The following is an 18,508-nucleotide window of genomic DNA, read 5'->3' as shown; positions in this document are numbered from 1 at the left end:
TTTACTTGTTGTGGCCTTATTTTTTTAACCAAGGAAACAATCCTATTTAGTAAACATACATGATATGTAGGATACTTCCTTATATTAAACCAATGAGTCACATGATATACTAAAGTGTCAAGTATCTACCTTCACAGGAGAAGCCATCGATTGGTTCTGTCCACGTCCCGTTGCTGCTGCCAGGGATCGAGGGAGCGCCACATGTAGTCACTAGAGTCGTCTGTCCGTTGGTGCTGCTATATCCAGGTTTGCAGGAGAAAATGCAGCTGTCAAGGTAGCTTGTTTTGCTCATGGTGCAGGTGCTTGGGTTTGCTACCGCATTGGGTAGTGGATTTAGTCGTGCACAGGTTATGGCTGAAAAGTAACAATATTGAATTTGTTATTATAAATTAAAACTAGTCCATCTAAGTACGCATTTCCTGTAGTTATAATAAACAAATAATCTCGGATAATTTTCACATTGTTTTACTGCACTTTAAAGATAAGTATTGTATATAATGCATGCATATTTTGAAGTAATTACCATATGTCATTGCTTTTAATGATTAACGTACCCTCACAAAACGCTTCAGTCCCTGTCCACTGCTTGTCATTTTGGCAGTTTCGGATTAGAGAACCATTCAGGATGTACCCCAAACTACATGCAAACCTGCATTCAGACTGATACCAGTTGGAGGCATTGCAGCTTATTGATCCATGCGCGGGTGCATGCAGCTGACCACACTGTATCCCTGAAAAATATCGTCATTAAGTTTGTGTTCTAAAGGTACATCAGTGTCAGTATTTTTTGACCAGATCATCTCTCTTGACAGATATATGTAATGTGTTTTCATGTCTCTTTGGGATTTCGAGTATTGAAAAAAATATCATGAAAGCAGCCTCTAAGATCTCAACATAATATACTTCCTATTGAGATTAACTTTACAATTTTTCAGAGAAAGTATCAATACTTGGTTAGAATCTGGTCCTCACCGAGAGACACATGAACCTCAGATTAACAACAATAGGAGTTGATTGTAAGAGGTTATTAAATAACACATCAAACATCTTAATAGAATAAACAGCCAAAACAAAGCAAATTTATGTTGTGCAATGGCTAACAGAGGGATACATAGATATATGGGTATATTGGGTTGATTCAACTTATCATAGTCACCCCTCTTGTAAGAACAATGAAAATGATTTTTAAATGTACTTGTCAGAATGTTTTGATTGAAATCACCTTAATCTACTTTGATTTGTAAATGGTATTAATTTGATCAAAGAGTAGTGCCATTGTTTATCTTATCTAAGCTATGGAACTATGTCCCTCTAGCTCTGGATCATGATGAGAACTCCTTGAGCTCAGGAAATAGACATTGCTGCTTTTTTTTTAAATTTGTTGATGATGTATATGTCTCACCTACACCGGGTAATTAAACATGACTACATGTCAAACGATACTACATTTTTTTAGATATCAAAGGCTTTAATTGTATAGAATTAGTGCTGTGTAAACCAGAATGGACAAAAGCTCAGGGCACAATGTAATTAACTCACATATGCGGTAAGTTAGGTTATGTTAAATCCACCTACTTGAGCACCCCACTCTGGTGCCCTCCCAGCGTCCTTGTGGTTGACCTGGATCATGTACACATTGTAGCTGTTGTGTCTGTGGAACATTTGGATCGGATGGCTGGTATCCACTCTCACATGTAAAACTGAACACATCTCCGTACTTAAAGTCCCCATCAGTTGGCTGCATGATCTGATTGAGGTATGGCTGAAGTGGGGTACATTCTACAACTGTAGAAGAAACAAAAAAATTAGTAAATTTGTAATGAAAAGATGCATGAAAAAATTCTGTGCTGATTTTAATTTAAAAATCATATTTACGCTACTACAATTTTTATTCTGATAATTTTTTTTGCTAATTAAAAAATATCATCATGCATTTACAATGTGGGTTGTCAAAATGTACTTAAAATGCTATCTGAATTAAATGATGGAAATCGTGCCATATAGCATGGCAGACAGGTACATTGTAAATGCATATTGTAATATGTAAGACGCATAATGAAAAGAATTTGTGGGCATGAATATTAAGTTCGATAAACAGATTACAAATGCACTGACAAAAACGCATGAATCTTTGGAATATCAATTCTGAATTATATATAAACATGGCAAGGTAGTTTTGTAATTTGATCCATAAAATCTTTGTAGATCTACATGTAACAACACTTTGTAAAGCTTTACCTCTTGCACTCGAACAAAGCAATATTGACTTATAAATAATGTAACTCACCTGTACACTGTCTTGATAGTCCACTAAAACCTGCCTGGCAATGACACCCCCAAGCTGTTTTCCATGTACTTTAAATGTACTTCACTCCTCACATTAGAAATGCAGTTAAGTGCGATGAAAGTACCATCGTTTCATGAATTCATGCCAAATAAAAAAAGATTTCCACTTTTTTCGCAGTTTGTGACATTTCTGAGATGTGTATAACGCAAGGGTTTTTAAATAACGCCTGACCAATTGTATTTCGCGGTTGCAAAATCGTTAAGAGATAATTGATAGATTTCTGGGATGGGGGCTCGCCAACAAACCTTTCTAGTCATGCATCTTTGCAATTAATGAACATCTCACCTCCTCGTATTTGCAGTACAAGACCATTGAAGTCATTGAAGTTATTGTACGGATAAACATGTACACCAGCATATGGAGGTGACGCAATGGACTGTAGTTCGGAGTAATCGTAGCTTCCGATGCCAATGGTGAAGATCTCTACTCCTGTTGCCTTCAGTAGTGTTGCCTGATGATCAGGGTTTTCATTTCCATCCGAGTGACCGTCGGTCAAAAGCACCAATACCTAGGTGTAGGTTGCAAGAGTAAACAACCAGTTACTTTATTTTTAACACGTGTAAAGCTAAGGTCCCAATTACGTCGGTGCCCGTCGGGGATGTAGCCCCGGCTGGCCCCGGCCGGGTTCAGGAGTCGAGCGGACATCGGCTGTCGTGGTCACAATTAAAAGTTTCCTTCAGTAGCATTTCGTTAGAAATTTTGTCACCCTCTTTGGTCGGTATCCGGCAGGTACCCAGCAGATTCTCTGACGATGTCTTGTATTGACCTATACGTAATGCAGAATTCACATATTTGTTGTGATCATTTGATCTGTGAGGTCACACATTTACCCGGGTTTACGAAGTACACACCTTTATTCTATTCATCTGGTCTGTGACGTAAGAAATGTGTCCCGGTGGACTGCCGGCAACCTGAGGGGTACCTCTCGGTGTTCTCACGATGAGGTCACGGCGTCTTTTTGTCAGCGGGGCCCGGGTAGAATTTAACTCAGAATTAAATTCTTATCGGGGCCCCGACGGGCCAAAAAATAGCCCGGTAGCCGCAGGGTGCCCCGCGGGGCCACGTCGGGGTCCCGCCCGAAAATGGTAAAAAAAACAGCCCGGGAACTACCCGCCAGGGCCCCTTTTCCCAATTCTGACCTTAGCTTAACCAAATGCATTACCACGGCGGTCTGTTACTACGGTATTCTTTCCAATTCCAAATAAGGCGTTTAAGTATCGGATTATAAGACGCAATTTTGGCCTCTTTTGGACTAGCCATAACACATTTGAAAATATTAAGGGTAAATTCCGTCAAATGAAATCATCGCCTTTACTTTGTTTTAATGTTATTTGTTTTCGTTGAATTACTGATTTTATTGGGATTCGGGGCGCCGGTGTGAGTTAGTCTTGTTTTTAGGCAAACAACGTTACGCATATCACCCAAAATCCCATATTTTTATATTTTTCGACCATTAGGAATAAAAAAAAATTCTTTAGGATTTTTTTTTCAATTTCTGACTTCAAATAGTTATTGTCGACATATATGTGTTTTTTTGCCGTTCGCAGCCTCAAAGACATTGACACCGCTATGTGCGTTCCTTCCGTCCGTCCTTTCGGGTGATTTTATGATAGCGAGACATTGCTCCATGCAGATTCGATGTTGATGCCAAGCCTATGCAAGGATAAGTGGCAAACAAATCAGGTAAACACGAATGTACTGCTTAGTTTATGTATTGGTTTTAGGTTCCCATCAGCAGGAATGACCGGGCATGTAATGTGCCCTGCAAAGCGTGTTTGTAGAGGTCTGTTCGACTTGTAGTACTGTACCTTCAAGGTAAAGAGGAAAAAAATTAAACATCTTTGTGTTTGTTTTGTGGATATTAGTCACACTTTGTTCCTATTACTGAATACAACACGTTATATAGGTTCCAACCATAGCGGAACTTGCAGAAATATTTTGATAGTCTTTCCTCCCATTAAGGAATTAGGCCACACGTGCACCTTAGCTTCGTGATCACATCGAAATCGGTGAGGTTTTTCTTCGCGTGATTCTTGTAGAGTTTATCAAGTAAGCTATTCAGTGTTTGGTTATATTAAAATAAACATTCTGAGGAACAGTTTGATATGTTGTTTGTTTGGTTTTGTGGTAAAGAGAAGCGTGTGACAGTGCACCGCAAGCATGCAATCGGCGTGGGGTGGGAGGGCGTCGTATGTATAAGATAATCTAATACTCCCAGTCGGAATTTCAGGGAGAGCGCGCCGACTTGACGTACACCCAGCATCACACAAGCACAAGTAACCAAGTGTTAACAGCTTGAGAGACAACTGACTCTAAACTGAACCAAGAGTAAAACTGAGCACATAGAGACCACTTTTAGCGACATAATAGACGTTAAACAAGGACAACAGCAACACGGGATTACCCTAGAACTTACTACAATGTACTAGTACTTTTAACAGTATAATGTCCGTCTTTCATAATAGTAAAATACACTGGCCACCATTTAATCTCTAATTTCGAATGGGAAGATTCCGACCGAGCTCTGCGTACTGAGTAAGTGTTTTTTTTTTCTAGCCCCAAGGTTTAAAAAGCAGGGATGAGGACCCTGGGTCCTGCCCTAAGCAAGTACTCCCCACTGTGGCTTCTCCACATAAACTAATAAACAGCCTAGACGGTCCAGCCACCAAAAGCAATGGCAGAGACAGATTAGCATAATAACTGTCAAACTTTTTGAACAAATTCAAATAATTTTCTGTGCTGGTTTTCAAAGTATCAAACCTTGCAGAATGATCGGGACAGTTGTAACTGAGACACATAATCGAGAAAATACTATCTGCAACATTTAGTTTATGGAAAACCAACCTAGTCAAGTGGTCAAGTTTCAATTTTTCAAACTGCCCTGTCAAAGTTTCATCAATGTGTCTAATTGCAGATATCTAAAATGTCAACCTCACAACTGTTATAACTGTACATGTACAAATGTACATGTAACTGCAGACACTCTATATCACACCACCAGACAAACCTTGGAAAGCTAAGACAGTGTTGTCATTGCATTTGTACTTTACATTCTGATTTAGGTCACTAACTTCTTTTGTACAACTGTACACAAATTCCCTATCTGTTGTTAATATGTTTTAAACCCAAAGTGTCTTCAAGAGTCTCGGTCAGCCCTGTGTCCATGTTACCACCACGGCAGTCAAGGATAGAATGAAGCCTGGTAATTTATGTTAGCTGAATTTATTGGGTGCTTATAGTACAAGCATGGTCTTTAATACAGAATTATTCATAATTTGCTAACCTCACAAAGCCTCAATTGTTTGCGTTCAGAAAAGTTGAACCCTTCTTTACAGCATACTAGTACCACAAATCTGTTTTAGTTACCATTTATAGTACAAAAATATCTCCACCTGGCCTTCACGTTTTCTAAAATTTTAATTCCACTGTTGTATATTGTATATGCTAGGTTAAGATTTTACTGTTACTTATGGTGACAGATTTTTCTCGTTTATTCTTCCAGGACAATTTCAGCCATTCATTACAACAGTGCTCTTTGATAAAGCTCGGTACTCTGCCAGAAATGTTATTTACCGCCAAACTACTTACTCAAAATAAAATCGATTTTTTTTAATATCAGATGTGTTGCATATAAAATCGCACTTTACCTTTTAAAAGCAAAAGAACTGTCAGAACCTCTACAAATCAGACTACACAGTTATATAACCTTACACCTGACCAAACTTTGCCAGAGCTGCCAACGTAGCAGAGTTGGTACTTACAATTGACTTAATTATTAATGAGTACCTAGCTTCGGTTAGAGACACACCTCAAGCACGTTAAAGAACCCCCTGCTTCTCCTATTGGGTCAGTTAGTCCTCACTACTTGTGAGGATGTTTCTGACTCAGGGGGAAGAGTTGCTGTTACAGTTACAGGCTAGCTCTATTCCTAGAAGTGGCCAAATGGCCTTGCATTGAGCGACACCGTTAAAAAAAAATCATAATGTTCCTATTTTTGTCAAGAATGTCTAAAGTAAAGCTAACAAAAGTAACACTATCAGCAACTACCATCAAGGTGATACAGTTATAATGATGCAAGTAGAGGTAGACCTGCGGATGCTGGAAATGCACAGGTAATTCGCCTCGCTGTTTCCTTTTCAAGTTTTTGTGAGCCACGTTTTTACGTGTACAGAGTTGCTGTTTTAGATTTTCGCCATGGGGGGTCCGGTCATTTGCATATGTTGTCATTTTGTTTTTGCATTTGTGTGGGGTTCCTACTACTGATACACATATTGGTATCTTTTACATTTCGGCGACGAGTCTTTTGTTTCTCATGTTGGGTTATATAGGACGTTTTTGTTGCACACTTTTGGTTTATGTTGGTATAATGTTGGACGCTCATGGTGACAGTATTTCGTTCGAGGGCGCACGTGACGCTCGGGGAGCGTTTATTTTGAGATAACTGTTTTAAATCCGCACGCTGGGCGTGGCGCACGTGACGCTCAGGGAGCGTTTATTTTGAGATAACTGTTTTAAATCCGCACGCTGGGCGTGGCGCACGTGACGCTCAGGGAGCGTTTATTTTGAGATAATTGTTTTAAATCCGCACGCTGGGCGTGGCGCACGTGACGCTCAGGGAGAGTTTATTTTGAGATAATTGTTTTAAATCCACACGCTGGGCGTGGCGCACGTGACGCTCAGGGAGCGTTTATTTTGAGATAACTGTTTTAAATCCGCACGCTGGGCGTGGCGCACGTGACGCTCAGGGAGAGTTTATTTTGAGATAACTGTTTTAAATCCGCACGCTGGGCGTGGCGCACGTGACGCTCAGGGAGAGTTTATTTTGAGATAATTGTTTTAAATCCACACGCTGGGCGTGGCGCACGTGACGCTCAGGGAGCGTTTATTTTGAGATAACTGTTTTTAAATCCGCACGCTGGGCGTGGCCGCACGTGACGCTCAGGGAGCGTTATTTTGAGATAACTGTTTTAAATCCGCACGCTGGGCGTGGCGCACGTGACGCTCAGGGAGCGTTTATTTTGAGATAACTGTTTTAAATCCGCACGCTGGGCGTGGCGCACGTGACGCTCAGGGAGCGTTTATTTTGAGATAACTGTTTTAAATCCGCACGCTGGGCGTGGCGCACGTGACGCTCAGGGAGCGTTTATTTTGAGATAATTGTTTTAAATCCGCACGCTGGGCGTGGCGCACGTGACGCTCAGGGAGCGTTTATTTTGAGATAATTGTTTTAAATCCGCACGCTGGGCGTGGCGCACGTGACGCTCAGGGAGCGTTTATTTTGAGATAACTGTTTTAAATCCGCACGCTGGGCGTGGCGCACGTGACGCTCAGGGAGCGTTTATTTTGAGATAACTGTTTTAAATCCGCACGCTGGGCGTGGCGCACGTGACGCTCAGGGAGCGTTTATTTTGAGATAACTGTTTTAAATCCGCACGCTGGGCGTGGCGCACGTGACGCTCAGGGAGCGTTTATTTTGAGATAACTGTTTTAAATCCGCACGCTGGGCGTGGCGCACGTGACGCTCAGGGAGCGTTTATTTTGAGATAACTGTTTTAAATCCGCACGCTGGGCGTGGCGCACGTGACGCTCAGGGAGCGTTTATTTTGAGATAACTGTTTTAAATCCGCACGCTGGGCGTGGCGCACGTGACGCTCAGGGAGCGTTTATTTTGAGATAACTGTTTTAAATCCGCACGCTGGGCGTGGCGCACGTGACGCTCAGGGAGCGTTTATTTTGAGATAACTGTTTTAAATCCGCACGCTGGGCGTGGCGCACGTGACGCTCAGGGAGCGTTTATTTTGAGATAACTGTTTTAAATCCGCACGCTGGGCGTGGCGCACGTGACGCTCAGGGAGCGTTTATTTTGAGATAACTGTTTTAAATCCGCACGCTGGGCGTGGCGCACGTGACGCTCAGGGAGCGTTTATTTTGAGATAACTGTTTTAAATCCGCACGCTGGGCGTGGCGCACGTGACGCTCAGGGAGCGTTTATTTTGAGATAACTGTTTTAAATCCGCACGCTGGGCGTGGCGCACGTGACGCTCAGGGAGCGTTTATTTTGAGATAACTGTTTTAAATCCGCACGCTGGGCGTGGCGCACGTGACGCTCAGGGAGCGTTTATTTTGAGATAACTGTTTTAAAATCCACACGCTGGGCGTGGCGCACGTGACGCTCAGGGAGCGTTTATTTTGAGATAACTGTTTTAAATCCGCACGCTGGGCGTGGCGCACGTGACGCTCAGGGAGCGTTTATTTTGAGATAACTGTTTTAAATCCGCACGCTGGGCGTGGCGCACGTACGTGGCGCACGGGGAGCGCTTTATTTGAGATGGAAATTTGTATGTAAACGTTTTCATGTGAGACGGCATTTTGTATTAAAATGTAAATCCGCACATAGTACACCGGGCTTCGGGTACACGGCACTATGAGAGCGTGTCTTAAGATAAAAACTGTGATAAAAACCGCACGCTGGGCGTGACGTATCTCACGCGCGAGGATCGTTTTTCTTTTGAGATAAAAAAAAAAAAGTGGGCTGATATCTGTACTCCTGGTGTTGACGCATGTGGCGCCTAGGGAACGGTTTTTTTTCTTTCTGACATGAAAAATCGTGATAGGGACCGCACGCCGGGCGGGCCGCATATAGCGCTCGAGGTGAGCATCACAAAGTAGTTGAAAGCACGCCGGATATGGCGCGGGTAAAGACAAGGGGGCGCTCTCGTCATGTTTGGTTTGTTAGACCGATATTATGAATGAAGACCGTTATTGTACATTTGTGTTCTGCAGAGCTAAGTACAGGTCGCATGCCGGTACAGAACATGAACATAAACATATACGTTACATACATATGAACATAGAAGAGTGTACATAAATGTCTATTCGCTATTCTTTTCGGCTTCATTTCGCTTAGTAGTGAGTATATAGATATATGCGGATGTGAGATTACGTAGAGTAGGTTTGTCCAAAGCTAAAAGGAATACAAATTTTTCTTTACTAGTCAAATAACTGACGTGGGGAAATATACTTAGTACATGACTGAAAATATGAGTATATCGCTACTATACAAGGGGTAATTTATGGTGGAATGTATTTCTTCTTCTATTTGGCCTAAACTACAGAATTAGCAGGTTCTTTGTTCTAGAGGAGTGCGGTTATGTCTTCCTGTTTCGATTCGTAATTTGTGACAACTGATTCTTAGCTTTGTAATGGATATTATGATTAATAGGGCGCACGCTGAGATTGCCATACTATTATTTACCGCCAGTATTGAAGGGGCGTGTGATGGGGCCGCGTTCAATTTCGACGACTGACCATTAGATACAGGAGCGCAACTCTGGAGATTAATGATGTGCTCGTGAAGATGGCGGACACACGAATTTGTGTCAGCAGTTAGCGGCGTGCGTTTATAGTTCGATGTATACGGAGCTACGCGCAGGCGGTGCGTTTCCTGTCTTAGTGTTATGTTACTGTTGGAAAGAGATCACAATACGTCATGCGTTGAGAGTGCGTCTGATGGGCTTTTTCCCTTTTTCTTTCTTGTTCTGTGCCATATTAGGAGTTGGCATAGCTGCCTACGCGAATGAAGGAGATGGCGGACAATCTCGACCGTATGAAGAGGGGACGGACAGCAGAGGAGGTGCGAGAAGAGCTTGCCCAGTACGCGGGACGACCGGCGCCGGCGTTCGAGCCGCAGAAAGCCGTGGCCTTGATACACGCGCTGGTGTCGCAAGCTTGGAAGGAGGACCAACCCAAGACGCAAGAATTCGTCATCATCTCGGACCAACTGACCCCCTACGTGAACGAACCTTTTTTCAGGGCCCTGGTATTGAATCAGTTCGGGTCAGGAGTGGTAAAGCAAGTTAGCAAAGACATTGCCGCGTTTGTAAAAAAAAAAAAAAACAGGGGAAGGCTAGAGTGCTCGGAGGTCCGATGAGAGGCTACCCAAGGCCGCAGTACCAACAGCACCGCCGAGCACCGTACCTCAACCCAAGACAAGGCGGGGGAAGGGGCAGGTCGTACGGTAGGGGCCCCCAGCCGGGAGACCGATGTTTCTCTTGCAACGAGCAGGGACACTGGGCGAGGGATTGCAAGAACGAGAAGATGTTAGGCAACTAGGTTTCAGAACGAACCGACGATAATGGAGAACTTTTGTTCAGGTTTTGGTTCGTCTGTGTTTAGTTTTATTTCCTGTAGTTTTAATCTGTTTTCCTCTTTTGATTATTGCATGGAAAAAAGGGAAAGCTGCAACAGGTCCGCGGATATAAGTCAGTGACAGATTTGTCACCTCCGCAAATATGTGATTTTTTGAGGGACAAAAGAGTTTAGTTACTAGGAAAGTGCAGGAATTTATTTAAGCTTGGAAAGGTTACTTCCACGCTAATATGCGTAGTGAGTAAAAGTTTGTGTGACAATATCGAAAATGTGTAAACATTTGTTTTGTGACCTCCGCAAGTAAGAAAATGCTTCCCAACCTGATATGAGTGGTGAAAGACTTGAGACGATGTTGGAAGTTCTATAAGCCGAAAAGTGTTTCGCCTCTGTGGGTATGCGATGTTCATTGATTCGACATGATTGGCAAAACCGTGGAGTAAATAGGGAAGTTAGGTAAACCGAGAAAGATTGTTACCGCCGCCAGCATAAATGTTAGCTGACCCATTATGAGTAGCAACGGGATTATGCACGAATTTATAGCATTTGTACTACTATGCACGCTGTACACAATACTCGCTGATTTAATAGACGGGTAATAATAGTTTTTGTGAAATTGATAGGTCAGGCAGGCACAAGACTGATTTTTGTTTTTGTGCATTTGGTTTTACTTTGTGTTCCGATTTTGCTGGTGTCATATTTTGTTTATGCGCATGGATAGGAAGAGAGAATTTCGAAGACTCAAAATGTCAGAGTATCGCCCGGCAAGTATTGGTAACGTAAAGAGGTTAGGAGACGTATACGTCTTTTCAGTTGTACATATTAGGGAGAAGGGCGTGGTTGCATCCTTGATTATATTTTCCTATGTTTTAATGTGTTTCATTTTAATCGCTTTGTCTCCATAGTATGTACAAAGGCTGTGTAATTGTTTTCGCCATGTAAACCTAGAGGATCTTGCTTGTTACCTGCACAAGTATTATTTTGATGATTCGTTAATCCTCGATGGCTGGAAAAAGTGTTACAAAATAATTGGCTAACATAGTGCGTATCAAATGACTGCAAATGCCCATGGGTCAGGCGCCTGTATTCAAATGTTTCAATCGGTTGAAGTGCGTGACAAGCATGATATTTATGTTGACAGCTTATAGAAAACCAGCAGAAAAAGACATTCTTCTGCTTTGAGGGATAACTGAGTAAAATGCACACGTAGCAATAACGGAGCGTACGTGTTTTAGTCGCAGTTAGAAGACTGTGTTAAACTTTTTGTTTGTTGTATTTTCGCCGATATGCAACATTTCCCTTTTACTCCTGCGAGAGTTTTGTTTTCGTTTCAAGGGGCAGTGGTCCTGATACATGGATAATAAAGTTTTCGGCGGAACATTTGGAGCGTGTATTTGTGTCAATCGATAAAGGTTAATAACGATACTAGGCCGGACAGTGCAATCAGCCCGAAATTTTGTTAAATTGTATCAGACAACGTTTGTTTACCAAAAGTAAAGAAAGCAAGGTTCAGCATGCGTAACATGGAGAATCGAAATAAAAAGTAAGTCAGGTTACCACTGGCCAGCAAATAACATTGAAAGAGCATGGAAAGGGGGGAGGAGAATTAAAAATGTATATTTGTTTTTATCCACTTCTTGAGGTGTGTAACGGGAGGCGTATAACAGTGTCATTCTGGGTAGCGGGATGTAGGTTTTCTGCTTTGCAGTCGCATTTTCAGTAAAATTTGGGTAGCAAGCCTCAATTCGTTCTGACAAGCCATGTAGCGTATCGGCGGGCAGGTGTCGCAACACCCGGTTTAGTCTAACAAGTACAAGTTTTTTTTATCAAATACTTCGAGAGGATATAGAGCAGCAGGTACTCTCTGCCATGAAACAATTATTTTCGTCGGTAACCTAAGGCGAAAAATCCGGTTGAAAAAACCTAGTTCGGATATAACAAGGCTATATCTAAGCAATTCGCTGGGTACAAACATGTATAGGATATGTGACACGACCGTGAAGGACGTTATGCTGGGGAAAGGTGTGACAAGGCAGAGGCTAGAAAGATAAGTGAAGAAACAGCGAGTGACATTTTTGGGTGCTTTTACGCGGCTGGGTAACACTTGTCTCAATCGCGATGTACAGTTTGACGCCATCAATCCCAAACCAGTAGGGAGATTAAGCGAACCATTCTAGTTAAAGATTACCGGCGCGTAAGGTTTTCCCTCGCTTTGTCTGGGCGTTGGGACAGTCTGTCTTAGAAAGTTACGTGGTTGAAAGGGGCGATCGAGGCGGGAATATTGCTCTCATTCTGCGTTGCCCAGGCTAAAGAACGTAAGGGTATAGCATGTAGCACAAACTCGCGCTTAGGAACGGATGTGTCGGTGATAGCTCCTGGGATCCCCACCGAGCGAGCTTATTTTTGGGAGACGCGTTGCTTGTTAGATTTGGGCTTGAAGGGGTGGGGACATTTTGTCACAAGAGGTTGATCGACCCACACTTGCGCATATAACTCTAACGCAAACAAACAATAAAGTGTACAAGGGATGGCAAGCTGCAAACAAATACACATGCTAGCATTTTACAGAAAGTCTACAATGCAACTATAACAGAGTGATAAAGGCGCTGCGTCGTTTTTCAATAAAAAGTTGGGCAACCCTGTAATTCTACATTTATCTTAAGGAATAGTCAACTAACAATAAAACCATGCACCCACGAAATTCCGGATTATTACTCCTTTTCCAGGGTACGAAATGGTTCACCCCGAACGTCTACGATTTTGAGGTGCGTTTCCCGGTCGACCCGCTAGGGGCGTATAAAGAGCACCTCCTGGCGAGGGAGACGTCGATCACTAGACAAAGGGACGGAAGAACCATTGTGCCGCCATCCATCGAGGACGTGGCATCCGGGAAGATTAAGGCATCCGCGGATTCACTGATGTTTAGGGACCCCGACAACTTCATCGCGGGGGGTGTGCACAGGCACCCAGAAGAATGGAGGAAGATTTTAGATAGTGGGTTTCACAATGCGGAGGTGAAAAGGTGGATAGAGAATGGGGTAGATATGCTAGATTTTGTGCAAACTTTCACAGGAAGTTACAAGGGGAAGGAATACGTCAGCAGAGAGAACGAGAGAAACACAGGCAGATAGCGATTATGCAAATAAAGACTTAATCTGCATAATTAGTAAAAAATGTTATAATTCCAACTGGTAACTGCTTATTGGACTCCAGGAAAAATAACATGAAGTTGACTTCCATACTAATGGTGATCTAAATAAACAAACAAACAAACTGCCTGGAATTTTATACTTGGGGTATTTTAAAGTTAAGTGAAGGGGAACATAATTAAGCATAACTTATTGAAATAAGAACCTTATTTACATAATTTAAGGAAATTCCAAGATGGCATTCTTTGTTAAGATAAGGCTTCTGGTGTAGAATATGATCAACAGATATAATTTATACAATTTGGGATCCTATTTGCATAATCAGAGGGATTAATGGAGATAATTTTGCATGAGTCATAAAAGCTAACATTATTTGGCGAAGGTATAAGATGGTGGAGCTCTAGTGGCTTTTAATATTTGTGCCGTTTTGTATAACATGTTTATTGCGCGCGGCAGATCAATTTAGGGTCCTACGGTGACCCTGCTACTATTTTCCGTAAAGTCTGGAAGAAATAAACCCGTATTATACCAAATTTCAGGTCATTCGGATTCGATAATAGGGCACAGGACCCAAAATCCATTTTGTCTTTGTCAGAATGACTATGGAATCGTCCCGCTGTATATCGGGTGACTGCGGATTTAGCGGAATAAATCTTGAAGGCTTGATTCGACGTCCATGGTTTTTGCCAGGCAGATTACCGTTGTAAAGGCCAAAGTCAAGTGCTTTGTGTGTGTGTGTGGGGGGGGGGGTCCGTACGTCACTGCAGTATACTTTATGTTTTTGTGGCTTGTTAGCAAAATAACTCGAGTATATATAACTAGATGATATACAGACGTACTACAAGAGGACAGAGCACGGGGTTACCCAACGGCTGCGCTCCTTTGTGTCACCCACTGCGGCTAATTGTTTAAAGGCGCGGCCGCGCGTGCTCCGATCTGCATTTTCGTGGCGCTGTCGGCATTTTCTTTATTTATTTCCTTTTTGACAATGCCGAAATGCCAGCTTTTTTCAAAGCTCTTCCGAAATTGAGATGCCTCCTGTTTTTTTCTTTGACGGCCGGGCCAGATTTTTTAAAAGCTTTTCTTGTTGGGTGATCTATCAGTTCTTCAGGAAGGTGAGGCCGACAATTTTATGCTGCGTATAATTTTTGTGAAGATCGGGTGTTTTTTACTAGTGCACCTTGGTTCTCTCGTACACCAGTATTTCTAACATTTGGTCAATTTTGGTTGACATACCGACTGAAATTTTAAAGTAACTTGCAATTCTTCACACAAACACAACCACTACTTGTAGGGATATTACCGGCAAATATTGAAAAAAATGTTCTATCCGCACACTACCACATGCTCTTGCTGTAGAAATATAAAGCAACCGACACAGATTAATAAATGCAATATAGCTGCAGAAGTTGTAAAGCACTTATTCGAGATATTATCGCCCGTGCACGTGTTATACTCTTTTACGTATTCTATCATTTTAAAATCGTCCTCAAAACTGCAAAACTGAATTTAGAATATTGCCATTGCTAGGATGTGCCTGGTAGTAAACAACCTTGAAAACAAAGGTAAGGCGCTAGCGCGCCGGCATGGGATGGGATGCAGTTAAAGCGCTAAAAGTGAAAATATCCAACATAAATAATACTACACAATGTAATGGCCATCAACGAAAAGCAAAGCCACAATGTCCTAGGTAGACAGAATTTCTAAACGGCTTGCACGAGCTCAGTGTGTCCGGGGGCAACGTCTACAATTCGTTTTGCTTGGAAGGAATCGTCCCTATAGGTTAAAAAAATGCGGACATTGTACCTGTTCAATTGGTTATCCTACCATTATTGCAACACACACACGAAAAACGGTTTCACAGTGATCTCGCCCCTTAGTAATTTCGCCCTCCGGGGGTTATAATGACATCGCTAGCGACCACCCTCCCCCTTCCGGAGATCTGGCTCCCTCCTGCCCCTTAGGTATAGGCCAAAACAAGTAAATTGTATGGATGGTCTCTCCGCAGACTCCAAATCTAATGCGAAAGGGTGAAATCTTCATATCATAAACCTTGTGAAACAAGAAATAGTACCTAATAGTATATTGTGCCAGGTGCCAACTATCATTACATACATTGCAAGTAAAACATAAACCTTTTCAATCATTGTGCAAATGGTTTGATTCATAGGAAATTTCACATATAAAAGGCCTGAAATACATCACTGTATCAAAGTAAAAGACAAAACAGTAACTCACAGTCTTATCTCCTCTCTTTATTTTTATCTGCCATCCACATTCCGGCCTGATAACAGTCAACTTTGCCCACTCAGTCAACTCAGACCGTCAGAGTGCAATTTTTTTTTCAAGATTATTGTGCCAGCTAATGTCATTCATAAAATTACTTGCTATGACCTTGGTCTCTTTTATACCGCACCTCAGGTATGTCAGGTACATAAATTTGATTAACAATTCTAACCATATCATTACTGTTCGGTTGAAGCAATAACGTACCGTTCTTGCTGAAGTATTTCCTGTTGCTATGCTAAACAGTATAAGCATCTCAACAACGCAAGACTTAAGCTCATACATGCTTAAAGATTTATTCGTAAAATAATTTTAAAGTCTATACATACAGCGAAACTCCCTGGATACACATATAAGTTTTTAAGGAAATAACTGATTTTTATTTGGGGGGGGGGTATACGTACGAGGTGGGGAGGATAAAATCAATATCGACCCTGGGAGGGCGAAATCATCGCGGGGATAACGACTTAAGTTAAATATTACGTACCTTCTTGGCACCAGGTCGACTGCTTTCAAAAAGCTCTCTTGCCTTTTGCAGTGCTGCCCCCATATTTGACGATCCGCCCGTGTAGCTGACTCTACTTAGTGCGGGTAGCAATTCACACTTAGAACTGCCAGGCCAACAGCCAATCTGATGTATGAGCACATCCACGTCATTACCATAACGGATGAGAGACACCTGAGCACCGTCCATGTACACGTTGATTTTGTTGAGAAGGTTTCTGACAAATGTAACTTCTCTCCCGAAGTTATATCCACCTACCCTTCCGGACGTATCAAGCACAAAAACTATGTCAGTTTCCCCATACCTCAGAGGATTTTGGAGGCTTTTTTTAACCTCCCTCGTGTAATACCGACAATAGCTTGTCTCAATACACAACAGGAATACCACGACTAGAACAAAAGACCGCGAAGTTATCTCCATTTCGGAGTGTTTTAAGGCTTCGAGGTGACTGGACTTCAGCTGCCAATGGGTCAACACTTATATACACCCCGTATGTTCCAGGCCTGAGTTCTGATTGGTTTGCTAACTAAATTATATATGTAAACATAGTTACATTTGTTGATAAATCACCTAGTTAGGCATGGTCTTTTGGGTACGCCAAGATACTTGTATACGTTGAGATTCGAAATATTTAAAAGTTTTATACATATACATATACAAAATATTCTTTTTAACTTAAAAGAAGTCTAATTTGTATGTCTATATCTAGTGGACTTAATGGCTAAAACAGTTCAGTCAAACGGCGTTGTTTTCATAGATTTTTAAAAATCATAGATTTTTAACAATTGTCACGAAGGACTGCGCCAGCCTGTGCATTTGTTTTTGCTATAATTTGGTTCGTCACTGTAAAGTCCAAGCCTCTAAAGATCTTCCCATTCCTGTACAGACGTATCGTCTCTCCCCCGAGCTTCTGTTTGAGGATCGACAAGGTTTGTCCATCTGCAAATTTACACAGTAAACATTATCATTCATTTGATTACGGCGTTAAAATGTTTTGCCCCAATTTTGAGGTATAGATCTATGCCCTTTATAATTATCCTCTTTATGGCTTTCATGCACTTTCAGAGGTACCGTATTATTTTAAACAAAATACTCTTAATTTTTCTAATGCGAACTTGATGATCTATGCTAATACGATAACGTCATAAAAGGCTAACGGAATAGAACGAGTAGGTTAGATTCCAAATTAATATTTTGCTTAAGAAGGAAAAAAAGTTCATTTGCGCACCCTGGTTTCAAATATAACAATTTAAGACGTTGCCAGTTGTGTAAACACTGCTAGTCTTACATGTAACACATACTGACTGGTAGAGGGGGAGAGAAAACACGAGTTTGGCAGGTCTTAACCCTATCTAGACCGGGGGGGGCTAAAAGTGCCCGCGGCAACTTTGATGTCACATAGCGTCTGAACGACAAGAGCTAGAACCGCCAAACTTGGTGACTTTTCCTGAAATATTGTTGGCAACAAATCTGTATCAGTGGAACAAGATTATGATTTTTCTTGTTGCCATGGCAACGGGTTTCTGACAGGCATTTTTTGCCAAATTTAATAATTTCCATTTAAACAACAGAATTTTATGGGTTTTTTGTCAAGTTACACATTGTTTCTAATATTAATAACATCAAATATAATTATATGTAAATTTTATCATTAAACATGCATAATTTATGCTAATTTGATGACGTCATCGGCCAAAATCCAAGATGGCGGACCATATCATTATATCAGGTAAATACAGCTTATTTTCCCTAAAATTTCATCAATACTCCCATTTCTTTTTACAAAAAAGGTTCATATGAACGTCTTTAGTCTGTTTGCGATGTATTTTAAGCTTTATCCTGAAAAAAAAACTATTTTTCAAAATTCAAGATTGATGATCCAAGATGGCGGATAGGTAATATATGCATGACGTCATTTTATGACGTCACCGGTGTTGCTATGGGCAACATAAGACTTAGTACATCCTGATATTCTGTCAAAAACACTTTTGGTAAAGTTATGTCGTATACTGTTTAGTTTTCTGGGAAAAACCTATCTAGACGGTTTTGGCCAATAAAATCACATTAATGACGTCA

General features: G+C 41.6%; 1 protein-coding gene across 1 annotated transcript; it reads right to left on the bottom strand.

The window, feature by feature from the left end:
* Window positions 1-2,600: 2,600 nt before the first annotated feature.
* LOC109472805 (collagen alpha-1(XII) chain-like) lies at window positions 2,601-16,871 on the bottom strand. Its single transcript, XM_019772670.1, has 2 exons — window positions 16,415-16,871; window positions 2,601-2,855 (listed from the first exon to the last, which is right to left on the bottom strand). The coding sequence occupies exons 1-2, from the start codon at window positions 16,850-16,852 to the stop codon at window positions 2,601-2,603; spliced, it is 693 nt and encodes a 230-aa protein (XP_019628229.1). The 5' UTR covers window positions 16,853-16,871.
* Between the last annotated feature and the right edge of the window lie 1,637 nt (window positions 16,872-18,508).

This window comes from Branchiostoma belcheri, unplaced genomic scaffold (genome assembly GCF_001625305.1).
Source record: "Branchiostoma belcheri isolate BF01 breed outbred unplaced genomic scaffold, Haploidv18h27 scaffold283, whole genome shotgun sequence".
In the NCBI taxonomy this organism is placed as follows: domain Eukaryota; kingdom Metazoa; phylum Chordata; class Leptocardii; order Amphioxiformes; family Branchiostomatidae; genus Branchiostoma; species Branchiostoma belcheri.
Note: the sequence above shows the minus strand (reverse complement) of the source record. Positions and strands in the feature narration are given on the sequence as shown.